This window comes from Sardina pilchardus, chromosome 4 (genome assembly GCF_963854185.1).
Source record: "Sardina pilchardus chromosome 4, fSarPil1.1, whole genome shotgun sequence".
Classification (NCBI taxonomy): Eukaryota; Metazoa; Chordata; class Actinopteri; order Clupeiformes; family Clupeidae; genus Sardina; species Sardina pilchardus.
The window spans coordinates 16,781,777-16,793,827 of record NC_084997.1 but is presented as its reverse complement, the minus strand read 5'-3'; the positions used below and the strand labels follow the sequence as shown (position 1 = coordinate 16,793,827).

General features: G+C 45.4%; 1 protein-coding gene across 1 annotated transcript in view; it reads left to right on the top strand.

The window, feature by feature from the left end:
- The window catches only part of slc49a4 (solute carrier family 49 member 4), a 36,191-nt gene that overhangs the window by 1,956 nt on the left and 22,184 nt on the right, over positions 1-12,051 (top strand). Inside the window, exons 2-3 of the mRNA XM_062534378.1 lie at positions 2,417-2,510; positions 9,603-9,886. Of these exons, the coding sequence (XP_062390362.1) occupies positions 2,417-2,510; positions 9,603-9,886 (378 nt within the window). The remainder of the gene's footprint in view (positions 1-2,416; positions 2,511-9,602; positions 9,887-12,051) is intronic.

Here is a 12,051-nt window from a genome sequence, read left to right as displayed (position 1 = left end):
TTACATATCACCATCCTCTTGACGTTCTCTAGTGTCATGTCACCCACCATAATATATTAATGTAGTGCTCCAAACTGATTTTAGTAACAGCTTGGATGGAGGTGGCTCATCAGTCATGAAACAAAATATGGCTAAATGTAATCAACATAGTCAATGAGAGCAAAGGTCAGACACATATAGTACTGTATATGCTTGCCTTTTGCTTTTAGTTTCCACCTCCCCTCAGTTTTTTGTGTGTAAAGGTCTTAAAGATATTTTCTGTGGTTTCGCTCCGGCTAAGTCCTGTCATAGGTCTTACAAGTACGTGCTGCATGCTGGGATTTCAGTCACTCAGGGAAAGGGCTTATGGTCCAGTTGAGGCTGAGGGCTAAAGTCATGTGTGATCCAGCCATGGAAAAGACCCATTCTGTGCAAAATCCTTAAGTTGAGCATACACATGCTGATGCTTGCAGTACTGCTCATCCACACTACACAGGAGCTTGCTCCCATGGAGTGAAGTGAGTACGAAACTAATGCTTTTATCTCCCAAGCCTTCTTCTGCTTAAAATGTAGAGCATCACTGGCTGTTTCCCGCCTGCCCCCGCCCCCCACCCACCAAAAAAAGAAAAATATATAAAGATGATCTTGTCTATCTGAACATGTGAAATGCTGAGGCAGCTAGTTTAAAAATGTCGATCGTGACTGATAGTGGAAATGAAACGGGTTATGTCAAACATTTGGTGACACGTGTGACGGGGGCTTCCGTTTTTGTTTGCACTTTATCCTTAACTGCTCGACCTTAACCGTGTAGCGCAAGACTACTAATTGGCATAAACGTCTCATATGCTGTCTTGTGTAAAAAAACAGGTTTTTGAGGTCTAGAAAAAGGTTTTCCAAGTCAAGCCAACTTGCCGCATTAACACTAGAACTATTCAGCTGAATGCTTGAAAGGAGTTATGAGCGATAAGAACAATTGTTTTTATTAATTATCTTCATGAATCATCATCGTACATCTCCTCCTACGTGAAAGAACATGTCCTCATTCTTTAGAGGCTGATTCCTAGTGGTAGGCCAAGCTGACTCATTCTTGGTGACAAACACTACTCATACTTTCTCAGACCCAGAGAAAGTTAAATGGGGAAGTCCTTCTTCTGTTCTACTTTCGACTGACGAGGTTGGGAGTCACCAAGACAGGAATAAACATTTTCTCCCAATGGTGCGCGGAAGAGGATGTGATGCCTTGTCTTCTCACTCTGGTTATTCTGATTCTTCAGGCAGGCCAGTCTGCCTTAAGTTCAGAGTTCCACACGGACGATTGTACAGAGACTTACCGGATAAAGAACGATTGATTAAAAAATCATCAAGAAATTAAGCATTTTCATTCATTCTGAGGCATGGTTCTGTAGGCATGTCTCAGAATATCTAAATTCTGAGTCCTCTTAATTTAGAGGTTGATTCATAAAAGTTGACATTATCATTACTGCATTATTGTTAAAAAAAACAGTAATAATGACCCAAGACTAAGTGTAAATCGTGAACATGTTGAACATTAGGCATGCAGTAGACATCTACAGAAATTGCCATGCTTCAGAAGCCTAGCTGTGGTTACGCCTAGTTAGCATCGAGTCTGTGGCTTGAGTGAAGTGTCAGACAAACTTAAGCCAGACTTGTGACAGTTTAGTTTCTTTTTTTCCCTCAAGTTTTTTCCCCCTCCATTGTTGTCTTGCACACAAGTCTTAGAGCAATCACAACTTTCAGTCCTTGTTTAGGTTGATGAAGGCCTTGTTCTCTTTCTCTCTCAACTCAAACCCAGACACGCCATATGGCTCTATCCTTGGCTGTCCTTCACTGACAGCTCAAAGAAAAGTGGTGTCACCACCACCGAAACAGAACGAAACCGTTTGGACTTCAAAGTGATAAACATGTTTAATAATGAGTCCCATTATAAGACGTCTACGAATCTAGATCATGAAACTCTCTCGATGAATTGGAAATATTACAGAATTAGAAATGTTTTTGTTCTCTCTGTTTCTGTCTCCTGAATGCTTTATCATCCGTATGTTCTCATAAGTCTCAAGCCACACAGTACACTCAGTTCCACAGAACAAACAGTACTCTTTTTTTGTCCTCCAATACATCACACGCCAACAGCCAGACACTTCCCTCTGATTCTTCCACTATAGCTTAAATGAATCAGCAAACTTCTGAAGTTCAAAAGTGCTGTTGTGAAGTTGGAATTGAATGGTCTCCGACTTCCTTAATTCTTCTCCGCTCAGTGCTTTATGATGGTGTCAGTTTTGTTATTAATATGTTATGAAATGCAGCTTCACTCTTACCCTCCATTCGGTCTGGTGGTCACATGTCTACTGTAGGTGAGTGAAGAATGTGTTGTTCTGCCCGGGGCTGACCTCTATGTGTTGTCGTTGTTGTGTTGCAGGTCTGCGGGCGTCCCTGTTGCTCTCGGCCTTCTTCATGGTGCTGGGCTCTGCCATGCGCTCTGTCCCCATTGTAGACCTGCAGATCAGGCGATGGTAGGCCTCCCCTCTCTCTCACATATACACACACAGGCGCGCGCGCGCACACACACACACACACACACACACACACACACACACACACACACAGAGGCACACACACACACACACACACACACACACACACACACAGAGGCACACACACACTTGCACACGCACGCACACACACACACACACACACCCACCCAGAGGCACACACACCCAGAGGCACACACACACACCCAGAGGCACACACACCACCACCATTCACTCCTCCACACCTTGAACAAGCAACACTGAAGTTGCCCTCTATAAAGGGGGACAAAATGGAAAAGGACGAATATGTGTGCTTTTTCTGTTGTTATTATTTTACATTCTTCAAGCCTCTGTGGAAACCTCAAATAGTCGTATTAGTTGAAGCATTGTGTGAAAGAATACAATGATTCCACGGTACCAATCAGAGAGTACCGCCAAGCCTCAGGGCTCCAGGGGGTCTGTTTTTGTTGTGGCGCTCAGAGACAGGAGTCAGGAATCAGGAATGGAACAGCCCTGCCAACAGAATTGGATTTTTAATGAAAAGTAAACATTTAAGTACAGCGCTTCTGTTCGGAAGCCCATTGTCGAAGCTCCGCATTGATCAGTTCCACTGTGATAGCGGTGCGCGCACGCATTCACACTGGCACGCAATCACACCGGCGGATGGACTCAAAAGGGACCGAGGGACTGTGTTTGCCTCCCGAGATTAAAGTGTTATTTAAACGTTTCGGGGGCACATTGGCGTCCCGGTCCCGTTTTCGGGCGCTGTTTCTCTCCCTTTTGTTTCCGTATTCCGTCTTATCTCGGAACGGTTTGTGTTCGCAAGCTGTCATCAGCTTTTCTTGTATTTTTCTTCCTTTCTTCACTTTGTGTGAAATAAAAAGGAAAAAGAACACAACACAAAGGTAACCTTCAGTTGAAAGAACAACTGTTTTTTTTTTCTGACAAAAGCACAAAACCTCTCAATTCATAGCAAATATTGCTTGCTTTTTGCCAAAAGACCAGGGCAAGGTTATCTCCATGACTTTGGTTATAGAAAAGTAATTTCATTAAGCAATCCATTACTAATCTGCCACATATTTCATTTTTGCCTTCACAAAGAACTCTATTCCGATGATGTAAAACGGTATTAGTAGAAGGAAATCATATTCCCTTAAATGAGGTGGATAGGGGCTTTTTTTCCCAACTGCTGAATTTATTATTATTTTTTTTTTTTTTTTACTTGACTTAATAGCCAGACTGAAAACTCTTTGCCATGCCTTCTGTATCCTCTGTGATTGAAATCCAAAGCCCCTTGCCTAATGTAATGATAGTTTTATTGCAAGACAAAGGCAATGAGTCAGTGTTTCAGGCAAGACCAAGATATTACAAACGGAAAGCTGGTATTAAAATCATCCAAGCCCTTAATGTGCCAATCAGATTTTTAATCATTTCTGACTTACTTTCCACCAGGAGTAGAGAGGTCACTGTATTGACTTCAGTTTTAGAAATACATAGACATAGTGCTATGTTGGGGTTAGTCAGACAATCTTGCTCCAATCTCAAATCACCTGGACAGTTATGTCAGTCACTGGACAAGAGTGTGACAGTTGCTGACATAGTGGACAGAGTTCAGCGTTGGCAGCTGACTGAATACCTCTAGACTCAAAGACGGCATCATTCACAGAGAGTCCGCCTGGTGCTTCAACTGAGTGCGTTCCATTCAGTAGGTTTATTCTAGAAACACCACAGGGAGTGTGTAGATCAAAAACTGATATTGATCAATTGAACTGAATTGATACGTTCAGAAGTTTATATTTTGGCATAGACGCAAAACGAGTAGTCACATCACCAGAGATTTCATTTTTTGTGACGGGGGGCCTTTTTGATAACTATGCTATCACCTTTACCACCACTACCACCAATCTCAGTACCCACTGCAGTACACTGTAGTCTCGTAAATGGTTTATAATCGAGCTGAAAAACTCTGAAATGAAACCAGTATATTCAGGATTGGCATGTATGGGGCACATATTTTACTAGGCAGCAACTTTTTAGTGTTTTACAGTGCCTGAGTCATCAGAACGCTCGCGTTTTAATCCATAAAGAGTGTGGATTTATGAACTCCCCACTGCAGCCCGAGACATTTAACCCTGCCAGCAGGCGCTCGGAGCACTTAAACATAGGGCTGCAGTCACACGCACACACAGACACACACACACACACACACACTCACGCACACACACACACATACATACGCACACACGCACACACACTCAGGTATTTATGTAACACAACCCAGACAGTAAATGTCACTGGTTTGGACAAATTAATACTCCTATACATTCACACACACACACACACACACACACACACACACACTTGTGATCGCACATTATCCAGTGCACAGTAAACGTATAAAAGATTACTGTCCATATTAAAACACCAACACACCTATTACATAAAATCCATCCCAAGTATATTGAGAACATTTTTACACATACAGTACAGTACACACACACACACACACACACACACACACACACACACACACACACACACACACACATATAGATACACATACACATATCCCATTTTGTCCAGCAGGTGGCACTGCCCTCTTTGTGAGTGTGTGTGTGCGGTTGGAGCTGTGGAGTGGAGAGCAGTGGCTGCGGTGGCGGTGAGGGGCTATTGTCTTTGACTCGCCACACTCTCGTGTTTGAACGCGTCAAAAAACATCGTCCAAGACGGCCTGCACGTGTGGCAGCCAGCTCAACGGGGATTTGGATAGGAAGGACTAGGGAACGGCGGAGATAGGGGTTTGTTAAGTCAAACTGGAAAAAAAAAGAGTTCAAGGGCATCACGGGAGCGATCAAACACCGGCGTTTGATATCGAAAAAAACCCGCCTGCGTACGCTCAGGAAGAGAAGGATAGCTGCTGCTGCTGCCGCCGCTGCTATGCCTGATTTAGAAACGCACACGGATTCCCTTGACAGCGCGTGGTGCAACACTCTCTTTCCCCCGTTTACAGAAAAAAATAAATCGCAATCGTTTGATGGGCTTCTGTTGTTTTGAGGGTTTTTTTTCCCTCTCCATCTCCCTCCCTCTCTCTCTCTCTCTCTCTCTCTCTCTCTCTCTCTCTCTCTCTCGTGTTCTCTCTCTCCTCTCTGGAGGGTGAACTTTTTTTGGTGTGATTACACTTGATCAAAAGGAACGAAATCGGGGCCAGCAAACATGATCCGGTTATCGGAGCTCGAGTGCCTCTGCTCTCCCTCTGACACCTGTCAGAGTGCAGCAGCCGAGAGGGAGCCGTTCCGTATGGCGGGTAAACAGGGGACGGCAGAGCGCAGACACACTCGCCCCTCACAATGGCGGCTGATTAGGAGCGCCAGTGATTGGCCTCTCGAATCAGCCTGGATTGTGCTGTTTTGGGGGCCACTACTGATGTATGCAAAACACGGTGCCAGGGCCTTGTTGATTAGCGAGTGTCGTTAGGTGAGCTGGCCCCCACCCATCCCACCGCCACCCCCCCCCCCCCCCACCCCCATGATTGCCACTGCTGGCCAGGGACGCACATGTCCTCACTTGGATGTGCAGCCATGCCAACCCGATTGCCATGGCACCCTGGGCCTCGAGAGGTAGGGAGGTAGGGGGGGGGGGTTTGGTTTAGAGGTGTTGCTGGGATGCATCAGCAGGAGGATCTGAGGGGACTGCAGCAGGGAGCAATCTGTCTGGACGTACACGATCCAAGAACCCTGTTCTCAGCTTCGCATGTTAAAACGCATCAGTCACTGATATCTGAAGGAGAGCAGTCATCCAGAAGACCTCCCGCTCTCATTAGGGGTGGGAATTGGCAAAAAAATTAAGATTCGATACTATTGCGATATTTGGGCCACAATTCGATAATATTGCGATTCTTAACATATTGCAATACACCAAGTATTGCAATTCGATTTTGCGATATGTTGCTATTCATGTCTCTCATATTATTCAAAGTCATTACAAAAAATTAGGAAAATAACACTGTTCAACTCACTTTGCAATGGCATGGTGCATGTCAAGGTCCTTACTATTCACTTTTTGTTGAAAACCAAAATACACCCACCTTTTTCGATGTGAAAGTAATGTAGAGTGTCGTGTATAACAGGTTGTGATTGTGAAGCATTTATTATTGCTGTTGAATGCACAATGAAACACCACAACACGTGCCCCCCTTATAAGCGTAATAAGCTAATTTAATGTGATCAAAGTAAACCCTGAGTAAACTCGACTCAAATAAAAGTAAAATTGATAATTAAATTATATAATTAAGTATTGCGATACTTTGAGCTATAAGTATCGATTTAATTGTGTGCACAAAATATCGCGATACTGAACAGAATCGATTTTTTCCCCCACCACTAGCTCTCATCTCTATCTCCTCTCTCCATCTCTCATGTACTACCTTGCTCTCCTGTTGTCTTCTCTTGCCCTCTGCACACTTGTCTTTGTCTCTCCATCTTTGTCTCTCTGTCATTCTCTTTCTTTCTAAATCTTTCCTTTTTTTGTCCCCTTCTTTTTTTGTCTGCCGTCTCCTTTTTTCTGTCCATTCTGATCACCTCTCCTCGTGTTCTCTCTCTCCGTCTCTCTCTGTCCTTTTCCACCTCTCCTCTTGTGTTCTCTCTCTCTCTGTTTCTGTCCTTTTCCACCTCTCCTCTTGTGTTCTCTCTCTCTGTCTCTTTCTGTCCTTTTCCATCTCTCCTCTTGTGTTCCCTCTCTGTCTCTCTCTCTGTTCTTTTCCATCTCTCCTCTTTTGCGTTCCCTCTCTCTGTCTCTTCCTGCCTGTGTACTGCTCTCTGCCTCTCACATTATCAACTCCACCTGTGCCATTCAGCTCTCCGACTCTATCTGACGCTGATCATCAATACTTATTACCGTAATCATCTGCAGCAGAATTGCCTCACTTCTCTCTCTCTCTCTCTCTCCCTCTCTCTCTCTCTCTCCCTTTCTCCCCCTCTCCCTCTATCTCTCTCTCTCATTCCTCCTTTCTATTTCTCCTCCGTCAGTTTGTCCTTCTGTTTCTCTCCTTCTCTTTCTCTCTCCTCCCCCACACACACACACACACACACACACACACACTCTCTCTCTCACTCTCTGTATCTCCACTCATCGACCAGCCTTCTCTCCCCTACACCTTCGACATTAGTCCTCCGTGTGTCAGACAGATAAATCGCTCGGGGGTCACCCACGGACCAGAGGCGACGGCAGCGCCAGAAGGCACCGAAAACGGGGCCACGTGTCGGACTACCTCGCTACCTCCATGTAATTAAAAATGGAAGTGAATTATCCTCAGCGCCTCAATCGGGAAAATCCTGTAGGATCAGACAGGAGTAGTAGCAGTCTCGTCTGCGGCGGCGGTGGAGGAGGTCAGAGGCTGGAGATTGGCAACGGCTCGATCCAATCTCTCGTTCCACGTGCACCAGATATACGTGGCCCCGGGGGCTTATCCAAAGCCTCCCTCTCTCCTCCATATTGCTTTCACCTTTTTAGCATTTAAATAACCTGTGGAGTCTGACCTGACATGGGTATAAAAGACTAGAGGGGAACCCTATCTGGTCAGCTTTTGTGGGGGGGGAGCCCACTGTCCAATTTGGAGCAGCAACACACTATGACCGTTTCCCATTATGTTAAAGCCCACCGGAGCTTTGAGCTGAGGTGCCGCCGTCACTCGTGGCAGGCCAAGCGCAGAGGCAATCGGGAGGCAGCACTCTCATGGATACGCTGAGATATGTCACCTGGAGCGGGACGGCACCATGGGCCAGAGAGGGAGAGAGGGAGGGAGAGAGAGACAGGGGCTGAACTGGAGGGGTGCTCTTCCACCTGTGGACGATGTGATTTGGTTCTCCGAGATAGATTGTGGAGTCTGTGTGTGTGTGTGTGTGTGTGTGTGTGTGTGTGTGTGTGTGTGGGTGGGTGGCGGACTGGTCTATTATTCCAGGAAGTATCAGCGCTACGAGCAGTGTTTTGCTCCCCATTATGTGCAATAATGATGAGGTGAGGAAACTGGGACACATTGCTCCTTCTGCTCACTATTTTTGGTCCCTCTCTGAAAACCTCCGCACATTTTGTGTTTTTCTGCTACTCTTCCTCTCTTGAAGCATTCCCCCACCCACCCACACTCCCCCCTCCTCATCCTCCGCCTCCTCCTCTTCCTCTTCCTCCTCCTCGTCCATGTGAAATACAAACTAGCTGTCTCCAGATAGAGTGATGTAATCTTTGCGCAGACGTTTAGCAACCCCTAATCGGCCCTAACAGCATGGTGAAGGTGTTGATGGGAAGAAGGCCATTCATGCCTGTGTGTGAGCTTTCAAACGTGTGTGTGTGTGTGTGTGTGTGTGTGTGTGTGTGTGTGTGTGTGTGTGTGTGTGTGTGTGTGTGTGTGTGTGTGTGTGTGTGTGTGTGTGTGTGTGTGTGTGTGTGTGTGTGTGTGTGTGTGTGTGTGTGTGTGTGTGTGTGTGTGTGTGTGTGTGTGTGTGTGTGTGTGTGTGTGTGTGTGTGTGTGTGTGATGGGAGATGACTGTGTTCCTCTCTCCTGGTCCAGAAGTCATTACCTGAGAGTGGCTGTGAGGGCATAGTGCCTCCAGCGAGTCGACAGACAATCAATCAGCACTGCACTCCACATCCATCCTCAGGCACACAGAGCAAGTGCACAAGGGGATGTTAGTTACTAAAACAAAACACACACACACACACACACACACACACACACACACACACACACACACACACACAAACACAGACACACACATTGTGCCTTACCGTCTTTTTTATCCAATCCATCCAACTGATGTCTTATCTTATCTCATTTCTTGTATATTGTGATAAGAACATTCTGTCTGTTTTTGACAGTGCTAATTGATTTAAATGCCACACAATTTTGTTCTGCTCTGTTCCATTCTGTTCTGTTCCGTTCTGCTCTGTTTTATTCTTCAGCACAAAAACCTTACATAAACAGTCTTTAATTTCTTTATCTAAGTTGATATAGTTTGTAATGGTTTCATCACACGGTTTTTAAATGTGTCTGGAATGTAAATGGCCCATCCTCTAAATCTGCAGGTTGATTCACGGGGGGCAGCTACTGAATGGTTTAGCCGGCCCCACCATCATGAGTGCCGGCCCCCTGCTCTCCACCACGTGGTTTGCCCCGGACCAGAGGGCAACCGCTACCGCCGTGGCCTCCCTGGTGTGCTACCTGGGCTCGGCCTGCTCCTTCCTGATGGGCCCGCTCCTGGTGCCCGCGCCCAACGGGACCATGAACGCCATGGGCATGGTGTACAGCAGCACCGTCTCCGCGGACACCAACTTCATCAGAGACAGGATCCAGCTGGTGCTCTACGCAGGTACGCAGTCCACCTGAGTTCTGGACCAAAGTTAGAGCCCGTAATTTTAAAGTATACCGTAATTTCCCGACTATTAGCCGCAGGTTATACATTGATTTTGCAAAATTTCTTCAGCTATGAGGTTAAAGAGACCCTATGCAACTTTCTGCAGGAGATGATCGCTCCTTGTTTACATGTGGAAGTCTGAGACGAAGAACCACGCTTGCAATTTATATATTTAAATATAGCCTATACATGTATAATATACACGCTAAAGCTGTCGGGGAAGCTCTGCAGAGAAAATGCAAGCATAAAACGAGCGAAAACGAAAAACGAAACCGAAACCAGAGATGAAATCGCCAATCCTGCATAGTTCCTCTTTAATACAGGGGGGCAGTTAATATGGTGTTAATATGGTTTTGTTTCTTTTAACTTGCATAAAACTTGATACATACCTCTCGCGTTTCATTGAGGTATGTAATCAACTCGTCTTAGTTAAGGGAATAACGTAGTTTAATATGAAAAAAAAAAACGGTGGAGTGTTCCTTTAAGGTGTAACTCTCAATCAAAAGTTTGAACTTGTTAATGACCACAAATACTGTATATCCTAGGTTGTTTTTACTTCTAAGTTACGCTTTAAAGAATTGAATGCTCGAATGAAATAAAATCAATTATCAACTATGCTTAGAATTTTTTTTTAGCTTCGGCTACTTATGAGTCACCTAATCCCCATTAGCGGTTCCCATCGAAGGTTCTTTATCTCTCTCTGTAGATCAGCTTAGCAATGCCTCCATCTCACAACAGGACCCTCAGTGAAAGCAAGTGTTTCTCATTTAGCTTTCTTAACTCCCGAGCACAGAAATCAATTGTCCAAACAACATTCATTGTCGCCTGGCCTTAAAAGCAATAATCCGGTTCTGGTTAACTGACTCAGAAAATTAAATCATTTAAAGAATGAAATCAAAGAAAAACAATCTGTTCAATAATAGACAGAGGCCCTGACACAGTGTAACTCGAAGAGAGGTTTGCAGAAATTAATTCCGCTGTGAAGAAACAAGCCTCTATGGCACGGGGCAACAGTGGTCAGGGGGAAATGATTGCCCAACGCCATGTCAAGGAAGCCAGACATGCTGAAGTCGTGGCCAGTATCCTCCGACGAGAAACAGGAAGAAGAAAAAAAGAAAACCTCTCACCAATTCGAAAAATTTGTGTTTTTTTCTTTTCTTTTTTTCTCTTTCCTACTTTTTTGTCCTCCATGTGGCTTGAGAAATCTCTGACGGAGTGTGCCTGGGCTCTTGCCAAAAGCCGGAGCACAGCGAAAAGCTGTGGCTCGATAAATCTGTGAGATGTGACAGAAGAGAAGCGATTTATGGCACCGGAGGTCCACTGGTGTTTTTTGGAAACGCTCTCCAATACTGAAGGAAAGACAAAAAAAGAAAAAGAAAAAAAATCAGAAGCTCTTCCAGGAGAACTATGCAGCTTGTGCTGGATTGAGGGAAGAGGGTGGGGTGTGGGGTGTGGGTTTGGGTGTGCGGGGATGGGTGGGTGTGCGGTTGGCAAGGCAGGATGACGTGTGCAAGGAACTGACAGTGAGGGGGTTAGGCTTGGATTTAAGAATTGCCCAAAAAGAAATGGCTGATTTCTGCACTGCACCAAGTCTGAATGAATATAGCTATTTGTGGCTGTGGCTGCTCAGTAGCCTGGGCATGTGTCTATGAGCTATCTCTAAAGCGGCGCTTCTCCTCACAGGAACTCGTCATTCTTACACTTTTCTTTCTCCTCTTTTTGGAGTTTTTCCTAAGGGATGGCTCTGTCCTTTACCTAATCTGGAAGTGGAATCAATACTGACCTCTCTAGAGAGAGGGAGAGAGGGAAAAAAAGACACACCATGTGGCATTTGTCCCCCCGTGCGACACATCCGATCAATGAATTGGCCTCCGAGCTGGTAGATAAGTCGTGATTAATGATAGCTAGCTAATTAGGGGCTAATGTGTTAATGTGCTCAGGCTTTGTGTGTGGCTCTGGATGACTCCGAGACGAAAGGAAGTTCAGCTCTTTTGATAATGAAAATAGCGCCGTCTGTAGTCATCAAGTGACTGGCGAGCCGCTTTGAACTCCCCCACCGGCGCCGCGCTTATTATTCACCTCTGCTGTGTGTGTGCATGATGACTTTGATAATGACCACT